At 36.1% G+C, this 22,584-nt stretch overlaps 2 protein-coding genes across 2 annotated transcripts; both read right to left on the bottom strand.

Annotated features, from left to right (window-relative positions):
* Positions 1-2,705: 2,705 nt before the first annotated feature.
* Positions 2,706-4,078, bottom strand: LOC109113662 (12-(S)-hydroxy-5,8,10,14-eicosatetraenoic acid receptor-like). The gene is made up of 2 exons (XM_019126477.2): positions 4,030-4,078; positions 2,706-3,863 (listed from the first exon to the last, which is right to left on the bottom strand). The coding sequence occupies exon 2, from the start codon at positions 3,673-3,675 to the stop codon at positions 2,713-2,715; it is 963 nt and encodes a 320-aa protein (XP_018982022.1). The 5' UTR covers positions 3,676-3,863; positions 4,030-4,078; the 3' UTR covers positions 2,706-2,712.
* Positions 4,079-15,356: 11,278 nt separating this feature from the next.
* On the bottom strand, positions 15,357-21,517 carry LOC109085173 (protein unc-93 homolog A-like). Its single transcript, XM_019099808.2, is given in 9 exon segments — positions 15,357-15,998; positions 16,335-16,466; positions 16,555-16,690; positions 19,148-19,365; positions 19,675-19,794; positions 19,891-20,120; positions 20,643-20,683; positions 20,686-20,823; positions 21,337-21,517. Coding segments are annotated over 9 exon segments (1,419 nt in total). The 5' UTR covers positions 21,436-21,517; the 3' UTR covers positions 15,357-15,693.
* Between the last annotated feature and the right edge of the window lie 1,067 nt (positions 21,518-22,584).

Here is a 22,584-nt window from a genome sequence, read left to right as displayed (position 1 = left end):
GTTGCTTTGAATTAGTTTTTCTTATTTAGATATAGAGAAAAAAGGACAGGCAGATAAAGTCTTTAATTATTAGGCCACTGATTAAACAAACAAACGGCTCGTTCTTGAGACCCAGAAAACTCAGTACAGCATTTAAAATAATCCAATTAATTATGTATCAATTTAATCCTTTTAAAAAGTATATTCTCTTCAATGTCACAAATCAACAAGTTAATTATCAACTGAGAAAACAGGAGCCGTCCTATGCTAACTCAATACACAAACAGAACAGCCTAATTTTGCAATTGTGAACACTGAGCCAAGCAACTATAAAGAAAAACTAGTGCAATCAAGATTTGAGCTGAAGGGAAAATGGAGCAATTGACACCAACATAAGCAAATAGTGCAATAGGACAACACACTAGTTAAGCTTTTTTTCCCTCACTCTACCCCCCATTGAGGAAAACAGTAGAAAGCAATCAAGGTTTTCAAGTAATCACTTGTCTCAATACCACCTTTAGATGGTGTTGTTATTAGTTTGTTAGTTGTTTATTAGCGTTTTGGTAATGGTACTGTATTTTGTATAAATCTTTCAATTAATTATTTGGTTATACCTTGATATTTAATTTATATTATTATTTATTATTATTATTTTTTTGTTGTTGTTGACAAATTTAGATACAAATTACTCTTCTGAAAAATTTGATTGCTTTAATCTGATTTTGCCCGGAAAAAAAACCCCTGAAATCTAAGCTTGCAGTATGTAGTTAAATTGTCAGCTACATTTTCTGTTTTGCTGACATCATTATAAGTTTTGGTATATTACATAGTTAAAAGAAAAACCTATAAAGTGGGGTGTTGTCTGCTGTTACACTCTTAAAAATAAAGGTGCTTTACGATGCCATAGAAGAACCTTTTTTGTGGTTCCATAAAGAACCTTTAACATCTGAAGAACCTTTCTGTTTCACAATATTTCCATAACTTTTATTTTGAGGTTCAACTCATATTAATGGAGTGTTTCGCTAATTACCAGTAGTTACCTCACCTGAATATGTTCATGGTTTTTTGTTGGATGTTTTGAGGTGGAAAGTAGTTATCTTCGGAATGGAAATATGGATATTTGTAAAAATCACACTTTTTGTGCCTTATTTCAGTTAATGTCATAGAACTAGCGAGCTATGCCGGTAGTAGTATCGTACAGTGACTAGTTATCCGGGGGGTAATTAGAGAAATTCGTTTCACAGACATATTTGCAATTTGAATCCCGTCCTAATCTGCCAAATTTCTGTTTTTCTCACACAACCTCTGTAATTAATCCAGAGCAATTTATTTACTGTTTGTTTTGTAGTTGTATGGGGGAAGGAAGTGTCATCTACTGTTATGTCTGCACCAATCTCAAAATCAAACATGTGCCCTAGCTATTGGCTAATATAGATGTAGATGTTACCTTTCGTTTTCTTTTTTTAATCTCAATGCAAATTTTGATTTTACATCTGATCATATCACTTTCCGAACAGAATCCAGGCCAAAATGACAAAATTATCCTTCAGCTTCAGTTGAAGCAGTTGCAGAGGGTTTTATAGGAACAAAATGCATTGCTCTCTCTTATCAGTCCAGGTACATTAGGAGAAACTCTTACAGAACAAGGTTAATTAAAGGTAAAGTTGTTATGATGGTTATGTAATTGAGAAAAGCATCATTTCAGTTTTTCAATTCTGAAATGTTGTAGTTCTCAAATTATATTTACAAGAAGATATGCAAATGACAGTTTTAAACTGTGGCATGTGCATTACTCTTTTGTAGTTTTACCCACCATCAAATGCAGTGTATTTTACACTGTATGGTAAACGCACCACTCTTTTTCTCCATTACATAACTTTCTCTTTCAGGACATATTTTATCTCCCGCATTCTTAGCGCACTGGCAAGTCTAGACATATCTGAGCTTTTCAGAAAAAAGGTCCCTTCAACTCTACTGGGAATTTAGATGCCTTAAAGATCCATCCAAAGCCACATATTCTGGTGCAACTGAGAATGAGTCAGAGATTCCGGCAACAAATGACACCACTGGTAAGAATCAAGAAGACCTTTATCTTTATGCTCATTAGAAAAATTTATTTTTGCAATAGTGTGGAAATAAAATTCAGTTTGAGATAAAATGTTCTTTACTTATCAATATTCAAATCATAATTATACATGCAAAAAAATAAAAAAAATGAAAACATGAAATTTTACACATTTCATCCTCTGTGCCTGACAGAGAAGTTTCTTAAATCATACGTTTCCAGTTTCCAGAATACAAATCATGAGTCACATTTACAAATCTAAATCACAAGTCCAATATAAGCAAGACACGTAAACAGAAAGCGAATAAAAAAATTAATTGACTTGCTGCAGTTTGACATGCTACTTCATCTAAAACTACTTTTAAAAGCATATAGCTAATTGTTTTGACATTTTTGTACATCTGTCACAACGCAGGGCAATTTAAAATGAACTAGAATGCAGAAAACAAATGTGATTTAAAATGGTCACAGTGCCTAAAACATACATTTCTGCAATTTATACATTCCTAAAAATGTTAACCTAAAATCCAGATTTATATTTAAAAAAAAAATGAAAAAATAAATCAGTCTTAGATATGATACTGTATGTGTCAACTACCTATTTACTATTCAAAATGTTTTATAAAAATGCAATTGCAAGAAACTGCCTGAAATTCTCCCAACTTAGTTCAGTCATCTGCGGTATCTTCTGAACTTTCCGGTTGCTCCTTCTCCAGCAGAAAGGGAAGATACATTGATATATACAGCTTCTTAAATTTACTGCTGCTCAGGCAGTACAGGATCGGATCCAGGAGACAGTTTAGATAAGAGAGACAAAGAAGCCCATCGAACAGTTTAACCACAGTAACTTTTTCCTCTTTCATCACAAGCCCACTGATCTTTAGTTGCACCACTCTTGTAAAGGCATATGGCAAGAAGCAGACAGCAAAGACGAGAACCACTGAAGTGACGAGGAACATCGCTCTCCAGAGTTTAGTCTTGTCGCCCACCGACTTCTGTTTGAGTCTTTTGATAATCCGTATAGAGCAGTACACAAGAACAAAAAAGGGGATGAAAATCTGAGTAAAAAAAACAATTTCCCTCAGTAGAACAATGGTGGTGAGTTCATCTTTTTCACTGCTGTTGCATCTGATAAAACTTTGCAACATGGCCGGAATGGTCAAAATTCCCAGCAGCACCCAGATGAATACAGAAATCTGAGGCGATAGTTTCAAAATCCTCAGAACTTTTCTCTTCCCAGGATGGACCACGCTAAAATATCGATAAATGGAGATGACTGTCAGGAAGGCGATGCTGGCTCCTCGGTTGATAAACTGCAGAAAGAGCTGTACTTTGCACACTACTTTCTCTTCACTGCATTGCTGAAAGTTATACGCCTTTACGGGCAATCCAATCAGCAACAAAATGTCAGCCAGGACCAGATTGAACAGGAAAATGTCAATGGTCTTAGATTTCCAGAACTTGAGCTTGAAGATGAAGAGATGGATAACTGTAATGTTCAGCAGGAGACCCAATATAAACTCCAGCACTACCACAGAAGAGTAGAAAATATACAGCGCTCGATTTTTGTCGACGTTCTCCTGACAGTTTGTGTCGATGGTGTCCGGTGTTGGCTGTGTGGAGTTGTTCATATTCTCAGAATTTTGATTCCGGGTCCAAAGCGATTTCTAATGCAAGTAGACGACACAACTGTGAACGTCTGTTCTGCCAAAGCAGAGCATTTTTAAAGCTGCTCAGACCTGAAGACAAAAGAACCTCCTCTGCTAGAGCATTCAAGTCTCTACCTGTTGAGAAGCTAAATTCCTGATGTCACGAACTGCTGTGAAAAAGACAAAAAAAGTGTGTCTTTAAAGACAACTAATGTTTAAATCTTTTATAGAGCACTCAGTGAGCGTCACTGATAATGGACAATGGACAAAGCTATAATGCACACTTTAAAAACGCAGCTAAAGACATATATTCATATGAATTCGCAAAGATCATACCTCATGAGAGCAGAGCATATTCTGGCAGTACAATAGTGGGGCGTGTTGACTTTACTGTGCAAGTTATAACAAATGTACACAAAAAAATGTGATGGTTATAGATCTTCTGTCTTAAACACCTTAGTTTGTATATTAAGACTTTTTAGTGGCTTGTCCAGACAGGCCCGAGTAGACTGAAGGATTTTTGTGAAGAAAATTAGCTGAGGGGCATATATTGCCTTTTTTAGCAAAAGGACCTCTTTAAAGATTTGCCATGCCTTCCATTTCCATAACAAGCTGATTTTTACAGTAGTTCAGTATACTTAACAATGCAGACGTTCACTTTTAAGACTATATCTTGCATAATGTTGGAAAAATGAATTGCATTACATTTGCTCCTTGAAGTTCGGGTTACCTCGTTTATGTTGGGTAATAATTTTACATAAGATTTCGATTTGCATTGCAGATGTTGCATCATCAGCAGAGCTCAGATGCTTGTCTCCTACTAAAGAATAGTCTTTTAGAACCTGCACAAGAAGACTGTCCTCTTAGCCCTTTCCGATCAAGGCTCTCCCACCAAACCCAGAGGAAAGGTATTTTATGATGCTAAAATATATATTTATAAAACAGACTGTTTTGAAGTTTCAAGGAAGCTGAGTAAAGTTATAATTCAATTCAATTCAATTCAAGTTTATTTGTATACTGCTTTCCACAATACAAATCGTTGCAAAGCAGCTGTACATTAAGTTTCTACAATATATTTAGTAGTAGTTTGTCAGTGGTGACTGTCAAATTGATGTACATATGGCAGAAATGTATGGTAAAATTCAGTTAATCAAACAGACGATGAACACTATTAACAGCAATGATTATACTGTATGTTGCAATTTATGTTGTTTCAGGGTTGTCATCATCTGAGGTCCTCTGAGGGATTTGCATCATCTCTGTTCGGTCATCTCAGGTCTTTGTAAGGGTTGGATCCAGACTGAAGCTTGTGTAATTCCTAGTTACCACGGGATGTCAATGTTTCGTAGCTTGGCAATGTTTCTAAGATGGAAGAATGCTGTTTTTATAACATGGGGAAATATGATTTTCAAAAGACAAGTTGCTATCTAATATAACACCCAGAGTTTTGACTGTAGAGGAAGTAGCAGTACATCTGTCTAGTTGCAAATTGTAATCCAAGAGATTCTGTGTACTGCTTTTTGGTCCAATAAGTAATATCTCTGTCTTATCCGAATTCAATAGGAGAAAATTATTGGTCATCCAATCTTTTACAGTCTGTTAGCTTAGACAATTAAGAAGTTTCATCTGGTCTTGTTGAGATATATAGTTGAATATAATCAGCATAACAATGGAAACTAATTCCGTATTTTCTAATAATATGACCAAGGGGTAACGTGTATATTGAAAATAACAGAGGACCTAGGACAGATCCTTGTGGCACTCCATACTTTACTGGTGATAATTGAGATGACTCCCCGTTTAAATAAACAAAGTGGTAGCGATTGGACAGGTAGGATCTAAACAATCTTAAAGCCTGCCTTTGAATACCCGTATAGTTTTGTAATCAATCTATGAGTATGTCATGATCTATAGTAGAAGCAGGACTAAGATCAAGTAAAACTAGCAATGAGATGCGGCCTTGGTCTGACGCGAGAAGCAAGTCATTTGTAAATTTAACAAGTGCAGTTTCTGTGCTACAGTATGGTGGGGCCTGAAATTCTTCATAGAGATATTTTTTTTGCAAGAAGGAGCACAACTGAGCAGACACAACTTTTTCTAAAATTATAATCACTGTGGGGCATCTATGAGAATGCACAAAGTTCCATTAATTACTTTATCAATGCCTCAACGTGGAAGGTGTGGTTACTATAAATAAAAGAACAACAAAAGTTACAAATCTAAATCATCAAACACTAATACATTGCTGGTCATGCAACAACAAACACCTCTCATTATTACCAATATATCAAATGATCAAGTATTCAAACATACAATAAACAATATACATGGATAAAAAATTTATTATGATTAATGTAACTGAAATTTTTGTCTGCAGTAATGGCTGCTAAAAAAAAATCGCAATCACAGGAATAAATTACATTTTAAAATATATACAAAAAAGACCCATTTTAAAAATTGATATTTTATAAGATTAGGCTACTGTTGCATGCTTTCATGAGCAGAAATTTGCACATTTAAAGGCTTTACAGTAAAAAATAAATAAATACAAATTAATTAATCTATTCGACCAGGACTGAGAGAAGAGCAAAAAAAACATTTGAAGAATTTGTTGAAGAACATCTCAAAACAGACCAAGCTATTATCCAACATCAGATTCAAGGTATGAGCAGTATTCAAAAAGTAACTTATATACAGTTTAAGTGTGTTCTAAGCAATATCCTCATTATTTCATTATCTCAGTCTCACCGGCCGTTTCCTCATTACCTCTCAAGGCTCACGGATCACAAAGATCAGAGTCTGGATTTGTCAGATGGTGACTATGCTAGTGATGCCCCGAGTGAGACTCAGTTTAATGAAGAATATCACACTTCTACTGCTACGTCCAGTTCTTTAAGCTTCAGCAGCGATTCTGAACTTAAGAGCTTAGAAGGGTCTATGGCTAACTGCCCCAAAAAACAGAAAGGGGGACCGACAGTGACTTTAGACAACCTTCTGCTTCTGAGCTCCCAACAATGGAGTTCCCAAAAGTCAAAGTTACTTCAGAAGACACCACTCATGGCATGGGACAAGAGCAACCAGATACTCCAATCAGGTTTTGTAGAATGATAATATGATTTTTACTCAGGACCTCAATCTCAAGTTTCTATCTCTGAATTCACATATTCATGCATTTGACTACAGAGGAGATGGGAGAGCATGGTTTTATTGGTGAGGATGGCTGCAGACCTTTGCTCAGGTTTAAGAAAGAACTGAATGAACCTCAGGTAGAATCAACAAGACATATTAGACAAGTTTACATCATGTCACAATGTGTAAGAATCCACTTTATTTCTCACACTACTAAAAATAAAGGTTCCAAAAGGGGGTTTTCACAATGATTCCATAGAAGAACCATATTGGGTTCCTCAAAGAACCTTTCACTAAATAGTTCTAATGTGAACATTTTAAGAACCTTTTTCCACTTTAAAGAACTTTTTGTGCAGTGGAAATTTTTTATAGATGTTTAATTTTCTTCATGGAACCACTGATGACATTGATTTGTGTTATACTGTCTTATCCTTACAAATGTTATGATTAAATCTTTGTGCATGTAGGATTTGAGACTGCAGATCTCATCTCTGAAGCAGCAGTTGATGGAGTGGGAGTCTCACTGGTCGCAGGCCCACAGTCTCCTCCAGAGCCGTGTTGAAGCCTTCACTCGATAAAAAACAGGAGCTTCACAGCAGGCTTAATGTGAACAAGAGATCACACCAGAGTGCTGGCTCCTCTGCTCCTCAGTCTGGATCATATAACAAGGTCAGAGCAAATTCAAACCACTATTTTTCAACTAAAAATATCTAAACCTATATGGAACATATACACATATGTTGTACTTCAGTTTGAGCAGAGAAGAGAAGAACCACAGCGGACCCATCATGTAAGGAGCCCAGCTCCGGCCTTTAACAAACCCTTCATCCATAGGACACAGCAGGACAATGTTAGTATGCTAACATCATAAATGTGCATTGATAACAACAAGAACAGTTTTTCAATCTGTAGAACATTTTTATGGCTTTAATGTAAATATATCCTTATTTATTTTTAGTCATTTTTAATAAGACTAGATTTAGTCACAACTACAGTAGTTGAGCTAAACTCATTTCCTGTAAACCCGTTGAGGTGTGTAATATGTTCTCGATTGCCTTTAAACTCCTCCGAAATAATAATGATCATGATGACTCTCAAAGCCCAGTGTCAGATAATTGACTCAGTTCTTTATAACTAATTCATGCATGTGTAATGCATCTACCCATCTCCATTTCATAAAGTGTACATGTTAAATCCTGATTTTATATTGTAATTGTTTGCCCTGTTTATAATTTATGAACACATAGAGCTATTCAATATAAATGGAACATTTAGTCGTATAGCATCACTTTTATGTAATATATTTATTTAATCACTGTGACTGTGACACACATAATACAGGAATGCATGGATAACTCTTTGAGTAAGCATGTTCTCTCGTGCTTCATCTCCTATAAACCAATATACAAGTTGTACTGTGTACAACTTGCCATTTCTTGTGTGTTATGTTTTTCTAAAATGGAAAGAATCCTGCATTTTCCATTGACAGTCCGCAGAACAATGCCATGATTACACAAGTCGGAATGGTATCTACATTTCTCTTGAAGGGATAGTTCCCCTGATGCAGTCAGCCAACATCAGTACACTCAGACTTTGAGCAAAATGAAGTAATAACATACTTGTACAGTGTTTTATCCCAATGTATCACTCATTATGATGGAACAGTCTTACCCAGTTTCTATTATGAAATGTTTAATGCGTCATAGTATCATAATGACACTTCCTCAGGGAAGTTTGGTTTATCATCATACTGACTGCAATGATACACAAATGGCATCCCAGGCCAGAAAAAAAACAAAGTACGAGAGGAAACCCGCTATCCGGATGGAAGGGTGACGACAGTGTTTTGCAATTAGAAATTTTAGTTACACAAAGCTTGCAATTTATTTAAAAGTGCTCTACTTTTAATAGAGTGTCTTTTTTGGAGCAGATGTCATGTGATCACATTCCCCAATGGAACAAAGAAGAGATCGGTGTTGATAAGTCAGTCACTGTTACGTTCTTCAATGGAGATTAAACGCACACTGGCTGACGGGACTGTGGTGTGTATCACGAGTGAATAAGAAAGTATCACAGTTACTGGTGTATTACAACATTCAAAATTCACAAATTATTTTGTGGTCATCCACCAGAACACTAACATGTTTCTACAGGCCCAAATCTTTTGGTTTTTGTCTCATGATCTACAGATGTGTCACACTTTTTCGATCGTTCTTTTGTGTTTTTAAAATAAGACCTCAAATCAGGGTTATTGCAGTTTTTATTTTATTTTATATATTGGTTTCCAGTTTCATTATGGTTTCAAGTGCAGACTAAATAATTTTTATTTTTTCAGTTCTTCAGTTAGCAGTTATACCAAAGCACCACAAATTACAAAAAACAGTTTTGCTTTGTTTTTCCAGGCAGGTTTTTATTATTGAAACTATGACAATCGGATGAGCTAATCCTGTTTATTTTTACATGTACACTCAGCAGGCGTCTTGTATTACTAAGAGTTTCTCTCAGCGTGAACACATCTGATACAGTATGCAGGTGAAGAATTGTTACCCTCTGACCTAGTGCTGACATTGTACTACATTGCAACATTCCTGAAATAGTAAGAGAGTGCTGGTAACGTTGTTGGGAATATTTCAGGGAAAGTCAGTTAAAAGTTCTTCTTAATATAATTTTTAGTCTTTATTTACATGTAGCCATACATTATTATTTCCAAATACATAATCTGGATCAGTTAGCACTCAGAAGTCTTGTTGTTTTCTGATTTGGTCACAATGTTATTCTGTTCTACAGAAACTGGCACATAGGGAGAATAACTCTGTGTTCATTTACTGTTGTTTTTGAAGGGTGTATTTTAAGATAATTAACATTTTCCCGTACTACGGTGTACATTTTAGGACATCCTCAGACCTCAGTCATTAAATGAAAAGGCGTCATGCCTCAGACTAAAAGGCTTCAGTCATTGGACAAAACGGCATCGCGCCTCAGACTGAAAAGCTTCAGGTCTCAGGAAAAAGGATGTCAGGTGTCAGGTCTCATACAATTAGGCGTCAGACGATCGGACTCAGGAAAAAAGGCATCAGACGAAACGGACTCAGGAAAAAAGGCATCAGACGAAACGGACTCAGACAAAAAGGCATCAGAAGAAACGGACTCAGGAAAAAAGGCATCAGACGAAACGGACTCAGACAAAAAGGCATCAGACGAAACGGACTCAGACAAAAAGGCATCAGACGAAACGGACTCAGACAAAAAGGCATCAGACGAAACGGACTCAGACAAAAAGACATCAGACGAAACGGACTCAGACAAAAAGGCATCAGACGAAACGGACTCAGACAAAAAGGCATCAGACGAAACGGACTCAGACAAAAAGGCATCAGACGAAACGGACTCAGGAAAAAAGGCATCAGACGAAACGGACTCAGACAAAAAGGCATCAGATGAAACGGACTCAGACAAAAAGCATCAGACGAAACGGACTCAGGAAAAAAGGCATCAGACGAAACGGACTCAGACAAAAAGACATCAGACGAAACGGACTCAGACAAAAGGCATCAGACGAAATGGACTCAGGAAAAAAGGCATCAGATGAAACGGACTCAGACAAAAAGGCATCAGACGAAACGGACTCAGGTGGAGTATCGCGTTGCCCCGCCCCAGGTGACGTCACACGCACGTGGTTCAGAGGAAGTGGTATATAACGGTTGATTGATGGCAAAAGGAGGTAAGCAGCATCTGATATATTATATTTTAACAGTTTTATTCAAATGTTACACTAATTAAGTTATATACGGAAGAGAACATGCATTTCGAGAGTCTTGTGTGCACGTTTAAAATGTTAGTTAGCCATATTGCAACTAGCAGCTTTTATTTTGGCAAAGTGTAGTAAAATTACCCTTACGAAAAATAACCATGGTTTTACTACCAGAAAAAAAACAAAAACATGGTTGATATAGTTAAATCATGGTATCCACAGATTAACCATGGTTTTGCTATACTAACCATAGTTTAACCATGGTGTTTGTAGTAAAACTGTGGTTATACAAATGGTAATCATTACACTAAAAAAACATGTTACTACACTTTTACTATAATAAAACCATGGTCACTTTACGTCAAAGTAAGGCGAATTCTTTCGAGCTATTAGATTGAAACCTTAGTCTAATTATAATATACATGTATGTGTCTAACACTAGTTGTTGAATTAAATGATTTTGCAAAAACAATGGTTCTGTCTTATAACTAAATATATATTTGTTTGTTTCAGTAAATCAAGTTATCGCTGACATTTTTGGGGTAAGTGAAAGTGAAAGTCGTGACATTTGTCAAGTATGGTAACCCATACTCGAAATTGGTGCTCTGCATTTAACCCATCCAAGTGCACACACACAGCAGTGAGAAGTGAACACACCGTGAACACACACCCGGAGCAGTGGGCAGCTATATCCAGCGCCCGGGGAGCAACTGGGGGTTCAGTGCCTTGCTCAAGGGCACTTCAGCCATGGGTATTGAGGGTGGAAGAGAGCGCTGCAGCTGCCCCCAAAAATATGCTACATAACGGGTTTATACATATATATAATGCATTGTGATTTTTTATTACAGTAAAAAAGCTGCCCCACTGGGGGCAGCTGTGGCCTAATGGTTAGACAATTGGACTTGTAACCAGAAGGTTGCAGGTTCGAGTCTCGGTGCTGGCAGGGAGTTGTAGGTGGGAGGGAGTGAATGAACAGCGCTCTCTTCCACTCTCAGTACCCATGGCTGAAGTGCCCTTGAGCAAGGCACTGAACCCCAGTTGCTCCCCGGCGCTGGATATAGCTGCCACTGCTCCGGGTGTGTGTTCATGGTGTGTGTGTGTTCACTTCTCACTGCTGTGTGTGTGCACTTGGATGGGTTAAATGCAGAGCACCAATTTCGAGTATGGGTTGCCATACTTGACAAATGTCACGACTTTCACTTTTTTCACTTTCACTAAAAGTGTAGTAACATAGTGTAAAACATGTTTAGTGTAATGATTACCATTTGTATAACCACAGTTTTACTACAAACACTATGGTTAAACTATGGTTAGTATAGCAAAACCATGGTAAATCTGTGGATACCATGATTTAACTATAGCAACCATGTTTTTTTTTTGTTTTTTTTTTGGTAGTAAAACCATGGTTATTTTTCGTAAGGGTAATTTTACAACACTTTGCCAAAATAAAAGCTTGTTAGTTGCAATATGGCTAACTAACTTTTTAAACTTGCACACAAGACTCTCCAAATGCATGTTCTCTTCCGTATATAACTTAATGAGTGTAACATTTGAATAAAAATGTTAAAATATAATATATCAGACGCTGCTTACCTCCTTTTGCCATCAATCAACCGTTATATACCACTTCCTCTGAACCGCATGCGTGTGATGTCACCTGGGGCGGGGCAACGCGATACTCCACCTGAGTCCGTTTTGTCTGATGCCTTTTTTTCTGAGTCCGTTTCGTCTGATGCCTTTTTTCCTGAGTCCGTTGCGTCTGATGCCTTTTTTCCTGAGTCCGTTTCGTCTGATGCCTTTTTGTTCTGAGTCCGTTTCGTCTGATGCCTTTTTGTCTGAGTCCGATCGTCTGATGCCTTTTTGTCTGAGTCCGTTTCGTCTGATGCTTTTTTGTCTGAGTCCGTTTCGTCTGATGCTTTTTTGTCTGAGTCCGTTTCGTCTGATGCCTTTTTGTCTGAGTCCGTTTCATCTGATGCTTTTTTCCTTAGTCCGTTTCGTCTGATGCCTTTTTGTCTGAGTCCGTTTCGTCTGATGCCTTTTTGTCTGAGTCCGTATCGTCTGATGCCTTTTTGTCTGAGTCCGTTTCATCTGATGCCTTTTTGTCTGAGTCTGTTTCGTCTGATGCCTTTTTGTCTAAGTCCGTTTCGTCTGATGCCTTTTTTCCTGAGTCCATTTCGTCTGATGCCTTTTTGTCTAAGTCCGTTTCGTCTGATGCCTTTTTTCCTGTCCGTTTCGTCTGATGCCTTTTTGTCTGAGTCCGATCGTCTGATGCCTTTTTTTCTGAGTCCTTTTCGTCTGTTGCCTTTTTTCCTGAGTCCGTTTCGTCTGTTGCCTTTTTTCCTGAGTCCGTTTCGTCTGATGCCTTTTTGTCTGAGTCCGTTTCGTCTGTTGCCTTTTTTCCTGAGTCCGTTTCATCTGATGCCTTTTTTCCTGAGTCCGTTTTGTCTGATGTCTTTTTGTCTGAGTCCGTTTCATCTGATGCCTTTTTGTCTGAGTCCGTTTCGTCTGATGCCTTTTTGTCTGAGACCTGAAGCTTTTCAGTCTGAGGCGTGATGCCGTTTTGTCCAATGATTGAAGCCTTTTAGTCTGAGGCATGTCGCCTTTTCATTTAATGACTGAGGTCTGAGGATGTCCTAAAATGTACACCGTACTCTGGTCATCTTTCCTTGCTAGGAAACGTTTGAATAAAAGTGTGCCATGTGAGCTGCTGACTACAGTCAAAGTCCTAATCTTTCTGTAATAATATTTAATAATCATTCCAGACAGAATGTTTTACAAAATATTTTTACAAGATGAAAATAATAGAAGTAATAAAAAAAGATTCTGCACAGATTATAATCTTTATAGCCTTTACCAGCAATGTCTAAAGGGCATTTCCGCATGTTACAGGATCTTCCAGTAGTCCTATAGTCTTTGTTACAAGTGTTACCTTGCAAGGTCGGAGCAGGAGACGTCACTAAGTGTGAATTAGTGTTTAACGTTAATCAAAACCAAAACGGTTTGCCAATCACACAAAATATTGAAATATATATATATAATATAATATATACATATATTTGTGTATGTATATGTATATATATATATATATATATATATATATATATATATATATATATATATATATATATATATATTGTATCATGTAGACCTCATGTCACATATAGGCCTAACTGCATTCCAATTTATATCAAATGATTTTTCTCTGGAAATGTTATTATTTTTGTACTCTGTCCCACACAGGATCGCGCACGTTCAGACTCGAATATAGAGAACAAGCTGAAAAACACTGCCACCTACGGATATCAAAATACACAACAAACACTACAAAACATACATACACAACAAAAAAGGTAAGACTGGCAGGGACCAGTTTGCTATTAGTGAGGATGCTGCCATCTACTGGTCACAACGCAAAGCAATAAAGAGGTAATATTATGAGTGCCCAGGATATAACATTATATGTTATGTATACCATAAGTTTATTTTGGGGGCAGCTGTGGCCTAATGGTTGGAGATTTGGACTTGTAACCCGAAGGTCGCATGTTCGAGTCTCGGTGCTGACAGGGGTTGTGGGTGGGTGGGTGGGGAGTGAATGAACAGCGCTCTCTTCCACCCTCAATACCCATGGCTGAAGTGCCCTTGAGCAAGGCACTGAACCCCCAGTTGCTCCGGGTGTGTGTTCACGGTGTGTTCACTTCTCACTGCTTGCACTTGGATGGGTTAAATGCAGAGCACCAATTCCGAGTATGGGTTACCATACTTTGCAAATGTCATGACTTTTACTTATAAGAGAAATACCGTGATTTACACTGTAGTCTTCATAGCAGCATGCAGGTTGCATACAGAGACAGTAAATCTTATAGTCTAGCTGTTAGTATTATATTGGGGAATGAATTCATTTCTGTCATGATTACTAACATTGGAGGTTTTTCATGTAAAATATGCACTGCTTAAAGGAGTATAGAGCAGACTTTCACTGTATTATCAGCCCATAAATATGTCCTAAAACTGTTTATTTGGAATATACTGTACAGTGTGTCGTGGACACAGAATATGTTCACTATCTCGTAAGAATCCAAGCACATAAAAGCTATTTTCTTCAGTTGTATAACTGTTCAAAAGGTTGTTGTTGTTTTTAGTGCTGTCATAAAAATATTTCTGGTAAGCTGTGAATGTGAATGTTACATATTTATTACTATCATTCAGAGATGCGTAACCAGAGTTATTGTCTGAATTGGATGCACAGAATGAGATTCAATTGCTTTTTGCTTGTTTCTATTCACTGTTATATTGTTCATGTCTTACATAACCACACACTAATAGCTATTGATTCAGGAAGAGTGTATTCCGCAAATTATTCTTTGATTCCTTTTTTTTTTCATCTTCTTTGGTGAAAAAGCTTCATGATGACTCACTCAGACTATCTATATGAGCATGTCAGGAAGATCCTGTAACATGCAGAAATGCCCTTTAGACATTGCTGATAAAGGCTATAAAGATTATAATCTGTGCAGAATCTTTTTTTATTACTTCTATTATTTTAATCTTGTAAAAATATTTACATTTCATGTAACATTCTGTCGGGAATGATTATTAAATATTATTACAGAAAGATTATTATATAATTTCCTACATTATTTTTATGTTCTCAGTTGGACATTTTAATATCTAGATCTCATCCTGTGGTTTTTGTCTTGTAGATTTGACGTGTGATCTTTGACTCAGTATGATGCGATGGGAAACTGGTATACCAGTCGATGGTGTAATTTAATTCAAAGTTATGTTTATGGGAAAAGCAGCTGATTTATTATATATAGACATCAATCTCAAAATAATACAAGTCTACTTTATGATCATATTTTTTAAAAATGATCTCCTTATCTACTAAACACTTTGTTCATGTTAACCTGACATGCTTATTTTTAACATTATTTGTGCTTTTGTACAGAAATAAAAAATAATAAAGAAAATTATCAAAACATTTACATGCTACATCAAAAAAACAGAATAGCTTCTCAACACTGTAAAACATACGGAAAAATAATTTCTGAATGAACAAAAAAATCTATATTTTACATATTGAAATACATACTGATGCAGAAATATCAACTAAAATCTATTTACATTTGTGTCTGAGCAATGATATCTTTTTTATCTTTGTCATTCAATTCTTTGAGGTCAGCCTTTTCTGGTTTATGCAAGTCTTCAATGGTTACTTTTGGTTTTGGATGCTTGTACTCGTTGTACTCAACGTAAAGGTAAGTTACCATAGTAAGGGCAAGAACAGCCAGAGCAACGTAGATTTTGGTGGACAGGCAGATGAATGTGCTGTAAGCAAAGGCTATAACAAAACCGAGTGACTCCCACATGCGGTAGTTAGCAAATGCTGCTTCTTTGTGCTCAGCAAAGAGAATGCCATAAAGTGCTGCAAATGAAATAAACACACAGCATAATGATTATACAATATATTTGTAAATTTGAAAAAAATATATTAGGTTATATTTATATATAAAAACATGTTAAAACATCCATTGAAGCATTTCTATAAATATTATTTTAATATTTAATTATTTATTTTTTATTATTAATAATTATTTTGTAAAAATGTAAAATAAATAAATAAATAAAAAAGCCTGATTTTAGGCTGTTTATAATTATAGACTGTTTATCAGACTTTAGCACCAAAAACTATCCATTTTATATTTGTAAGAATAGCTTAACTGTATAGATCACTAAGTAGTATGCAGTATAAAGCACTCACCATTGGTTTGTGTTTGCCACACCGCGTCTGCCATCCCCCAGAGGGCTGGAAACACGAAGAACACTCCCAGCTGGTCTGGATGAGGCTCCCAGAACAAAAGACCCAGAAAACAGCCCAGGTTTGTCGCTGCAGCTGTGAAAGTGTAGTAAGACAGAATGAACATAGATACTAACAACCATTCTTAACCTTTAAACCATATGTAAACCTGTTCTTGTATTACCCAAGCAAAAAAGGGGGATTCTTCCAGTGTATTGAGCCAGTCTACCAAACGCGAATGAGCACAGGGAGTTAGAAGCACCAAAGCAGATCATCACAAAGCCAACATAGTGTATTCCTATCGCACAAGTCACATAGTTCTGCAGGGGAAAGAGGGTCGCAAACACATTACATTCATATTTCATTAGAATGAATTAGTATTCATGTACTCCCAGTCTGTAGGGCCATAACCACTATAGACAATAAGGGAGACAAGTGCCCCCCAATAATAAGGCCTATATGTAAAATTATTGCATTGCACAATGCTCTGCTTGTTGTTTGGATGATGAAAAGTTATGTTTTTAATTTAGGCTGGTCTGCTTATAAACTTAAAGCAAAAAGAACAATGGCTTTGTTTAAGGACTTGGCACTTAATCTGGACTGAAAAGGACCCTGGATTGTATTGTTATAGTTCGACAATGTTGACAATTACTTTCATTTCACTTTATTTTACTTTTAAAACACACATTAATACAACTGTTGTTGCCCAAGGTGCTGTACAGACAAAGTAAAACAAATGAAACCAAGAACATACAGAGATAAATTTAAAGTAAGGACTAAAGATGCAATGACACCCCTCAATACCCAGTAGAATTAAAAGCCTGAGATAATAAAATTAATTTTAACCAAGTTTTAAATGTAAATATAGTTAGAGCTGCTCTAACATACAGGGGTAAAGAATTCCACAGTCTAGGTGCAGCTACCAAAAAGGCCCGATCACCCCTAAGTTTTAAACTAGACCTAGGAACAGTTAGAAGCAGCTGATCAGAGGACCTAAGGGATCTAGTAGGCGTGTGTCATTTAAGAAGGTCTGCCGGGTAAGTAGGTGCCAAACCATTTAATGATTTAAAAACAAACAATAAAAGTTTGAATTCTATTTGGAACGTACTGGCAGCCAATGAAGGGAAAATAGAACTGGTGTGATGTGCTCTCGTTTTTGAGTGCCTGTCAGCATCCTAGCTGCTGCATTTTGGATTTTGGATGAAAACCGGAAAGCCTGTGACTGTCCCATAGACTACCAAGTAAATAAAAGTGTCAAGGTATAGAAGAGCATACAGTAATATGGAGAGACACAGAGTTGACAAAGGAACTGTTGAATAAAGTTTTCTTCGCTTACAAAAAGTGTTCCCGTCGCTTCATATAACCCAGATTCCATGTCTGATGGCAGATGGAGTATTCTGACAATGACTTTCATACCTTTTCTGGATCTTGACACTGTTATTTACTTGGCAGTCTATGGGACAGTCACAGGCCTCCCTGTTTTCATCCAAAATATCTTAAATTGTGTTCTGATAGACGAACAAAGCTTTTACAGGTTTGGAACGACATGGGGGTAAGTGATTAATGACAATATTTTCATTTTGGGGTGGAGTATCCCTTTAATTTGCATATCAAATTTGAAAGTTTTACCAAATAAAACACCCAGATTTTTCACCACCATCTAACTATACGAGGCCAGAGGGCCAAGGTTAACAGTCTCACTCTGCCCAAAAATAATAATCTCTCTTTTGTTTTCATTTAGTTTTAAAAAGTTTAAATTCATCCAGCCTTTTATATCATTTAAACATTCTAAAATAGGAGTTAGAAAATGATTTTGTTGTAATGGTGGATATATCTGCGTATCGTCTGCATAATAGTGAAATGAGACATTATACTTCTTAAAGATAGACCCCAATGGGAGCATATATAGAGAAAAAAGTTATGGGGCAAGAATGGACCCTTGAGGGACGCCACAGGTGAGAGGAACTGAGGTAGATAAAAATTCACCAACATTAACTGCAAAGATTTTATTTGATAAATATGACTTAAACCACTGAAGAGCCACTCCTTGAATTCCTGCATATTGCTCAAGACGAGAAACCAAGATAGTGTGGTCAACAGTATCGAACGCTGCACTAAGATCTAATAAAACTAGGAGTGCAGTGGCTCAGTGAGTCAACAGTTAATAAAATATCATTGTAGACTTTTAAGAGTGCCGATTAAAAGTCTACTTACTATTACTACTTACTAAGTCTAATTACTATTATTTTTGTTTTTCAAGCAGTTAAATTCAGTTAAAAAAGAATAGGCTGGTCTATGGAATGCCTCAGCGATCTAACAACGCTCGTCAATGTCAAAATGACCATGATGGCCAATCAAATTGAAGTAGGCAGAGTTTACTGTTCACAAAAACAAAGCAGTTTGAAGCAATCCGTTTTGACTTTAAAGAGAGCGAAGTAAGATGGAAAAAGTGAAACATTTAATATTTGACAACTGTTTAACGCTAAACGACAATAATACACAGTGATGCAAACTGCTCAACGTTCTTTCTTAAATATGGTATAATTTACATGATTCATGTAATTCCTCACTGAATGTAAAGAGACAAGAAACATTTGGTGGTTTCGACACACAGTATGAGGCATACAAATAAATGTGTGCATATTTTAAAATATCATTTGCAAATAGTTCAAAATGATTGTTTGTCAACTAGAATTTCCTTCACTGTTCTATTTCTTTATGGTTCATTAAAAATAGTAATAAATAGTCCCCAAAATGTTTGAGATGCGATGGTGTACCTTTGTGTATTCACCAGCAAGGAAACTTTGCTCAAACCCACTGTACATGGTCAATGGGATGAGAAGCAACAATCTAGGATCTCTCAAGAGCTTGAAGGTAGCCAGAAAGGTGCTGCAAAATGATTGGTTGCCCTTGTTCTTACGAAATTCTCTGGCCAGATCTCGGTCGATGTTGTCCAGGAACACCGCCACAAAAATTATGGCCAGAACACCCACACCTGCAGGGACCAGGAACCACTAGGTTAGACAGTCTTAATGGAAATGAATGAAAACTACATTTGTATATTTTCTGAAAGAAATGTAAATGGTGCTAAGCGCTTGCTAGGTTGCTCTTGGCGGATGACTTATGAACTGAAGTTTAATAATTAGGGTTTTTTCAGCAATAACATTTTAAACACCACTAAATAACTCTATTTTTAATAGAAGAGGAGTAGTCTGACATTCAAAGCTAGATATTGTATAAATGAAGTCATTCAACAGTTCACCAAGCTAGTTTTTGGACACAAATATGAATGATTGTTACCCACCAATGTAGCTGCCTAGTAATGTATTCACTAGGTGTCTTGCTGGAAGGGTTGAGTTTGCGACTGTGAAATTTTCAACGCATGATGTCGCACCACAGTACTGCAGGTTCTCCTCAGGGACTTCTAGAAATGAATAAATGCTCAGTGTATTTACAGTCACCAAAAAATTAGTGAATAAAAATCATAAAGACACTGGCAATGTATTTAATCCAACTGTACCTATGCTAGTATCCTGGCCAAATATCAGAGATGACATGAGGTTTCCCCACACCGCTGATGACTGAAAAATGAAGAAAAAGATGCCAAAATATTGGTTGATGAGATCTTGGCCTTTCTTGTTGAGTTTCTGGCCTCGTCTATTTCCACTTATTGTGAGATAGGTACATTTTGCAGACCACAGCGGTGAACCTCCCATACCCAGAATGGCAGAGGTGGTCATCAGACTTGGCCTGCAGAGAAAAATGATTTCAGAGAGGCGCTTTCTAACTTAACTGAACTAACACAACACAACCTTTAAATGCTGAAATGAAATGTTTGGGATCAGTAAAGCAACACACCTGTTTTCAGCATTAATAATAAAAAAGAAATCAGCATATTAGAATGATTTCTGAAGGATCATTTGACAATGATGCTTTGCATTACAGTAATAAATGACATTTAATTTCAACTGTAATCAGTTATTTTTGATCAAAGAAATGCAGCTTTGGTGAAAGAAAGACTTCTTTCAAATATATTCAAAAATCTTACTGATCCTAACTTTTGGACAGTATAAAAATATTAAATATATAACAATACAAATATATCTGTCTTGTATTTAACACATAATGGTCCTTCCATGCCTAGTATTTGAAACTGTGTCTCACACGTGCACAAAGTCGTACTGAACTCATACTGTCGATAAATATGCTTGCATGGTTGTTTATATTGTTCAAGAAATCAGTAAATGAAAAAAGGCAGAGAAATGTACGCACCAGCCCGGTGCAAGGTTTCCAAAGGAATATGCCACATAACATCTATTGAAAGGACGATGGTCCATTTACAGCCCAGATTTTTGATCATTATCGGAGGCAGAAACATTGAGGACAAAATGATGGCTCCATAGATGACACTGAGTGAAATAACACCCATTCCATTCTCAGCATTGAGGCTGCTCTGTAACATACAAACATGCCTCTGTCAGTATAAACACACCCACAAATCAATATTGTCATTTTCAGTGGAAGAGTCTTTTTTCATTCTGTAGGACGATTTGAAAGACAAAATGCTTTACATCAGTCATTATGTGTTTAAAGGACAGCTTATAATAGCTTTAACTGTTTCCCTGTTTCATTTAATTTTTTAAGATTTGTTTTTAACTCGATTCACTATTATAATCTTGTCTCCCATCTAACTTTTTAAACTTTTATTTATGTTAAATTAATTATGTGCTTTGCACCTTTTCTGAGCAACTACAACGAATCATATTGTAAATATATTTGTGTAGATATTTATCTTAACAATTTAGAGACACATCACAATTTGAATAGAGATGCGTCATCAATAAAAAGATGTTTACATCATGTCATTGAAATTACATCAGGCATCAATATCAAACTTTGTCCAAACTGACGTAGAAATGAAGAACACAAGCAACACATTCTGTTATCTCCGATTTCTATTTGTTACCTGTAAACTCTGCAGCCCCCCATATGCTGTGAATAAGAGCAGAAATCCAAATGAAACCACAAGGACATTTTTGGTGGTTCGGCTCATAATTTTTTTCATCCTGAAATCCGGTGAATGCTTCAAAAGAGAGGAATTCTTCAGTAAGTGTCCTGTTAAAACGAAACAGACTTTAGATTGATTTGGAAGTCACACTGAGCTAATATAGCAAGGCTGAACACACTCTAGGACAAAGTTCAGTGTAATGCAGTCATAAAAGTATCCAGTTTTTGGATGACTAAAGCTGGGTCAATGATAGACAAACCTATCAGTTACTGAAATGTTTTTAACACAAGTTTTCCGATGCTTTTTCCCATGACACAGAAACACATGTTGCTGTTCTCATAACACTGAACTCAAAACATTGACCTATATATTATATATATATATATATATATATATATATATATAAAGCAAGCCTAGTATTTGTCACTCATAGTGGTGCTAATAGTCTTTAATGTAGTTGTCAAATGGAATGTTTTTATGATGTCCATATGTTGATTGTTTTATTGTGCCATTTTTCACGTGTATTCTGACATGTGTAAATGTAGTCACGTCAGCCAAGATATGTGCTGCCCATTTCAGCAGTAATATATTTAAATGACAGATTTTACTGCACAGTTTATCTTGAATCTGCAAACACAAAGAGACTGCTGGCTGGATGTCTTGTTTACTGTATTTTTTTATCATCCTTGGTGACAAAAGAGACTTCTTTCAAAACATTCAAAAACTTTTGAATGAAATAAATATCATTTTTTAAAACACATTTTATGGTAGCTTCCATAACCCTTCCATAATAATAGCAAATCAAACTAAAGTTTATTTTGTGGTAGCTTACATAACAATTCCATAATAATTTATAATAAGTATAGGTAACACTTTATATTAAGATGTCCTTGTCACAAATATTACATGTACTTACTATTATAAAAACACTTAATTATGCATAATTAAATGCAAATTAACCCTAAGCCAAACCCTAATCCTAACCCTAACCACATAGTAAGTACATGTAATTAATTCATATTACTCAATACTTAAATGTATAATTACACAGTAACAAGGACACCTTAAAATAAGTTGTAATCCAAGTATGTTTATAACTATATATAAATGTAAAATAAAATATTTTGATCAAATAACTCTAGAAATCTCTATTCTAATTCTGTTCTAAAAAACACTTGACCCTCTAACACTATAATTCTCTATTTT

This window comes from Cyprinus carpio, chromosome B20 (assembly GCF_018340385.1).
Source record: "Cyprinus carpio isolate SPL01 chromosome B20, ASM1834038v1, whole genome shotgun sequence".
NCBI lineage: Eukaryota > Metazoa > Chordata > Actinopteri > Cypriniformes > Cyprinidae > Cyprinus > Cyprinus carpio.
This window is presented reverse-complemented; position numbering and strand designations above follow the sequence as displayed.

Bases quoted from the DNA above. Each gene is read 5' to 3' on its own strand.
- LOC109113662 (XM_019126477.2), bottom strand. From the start codon at position 3,675: ATGAACAACTCCACACAGCCAACACCGGACACCATCGACACAAACTGT.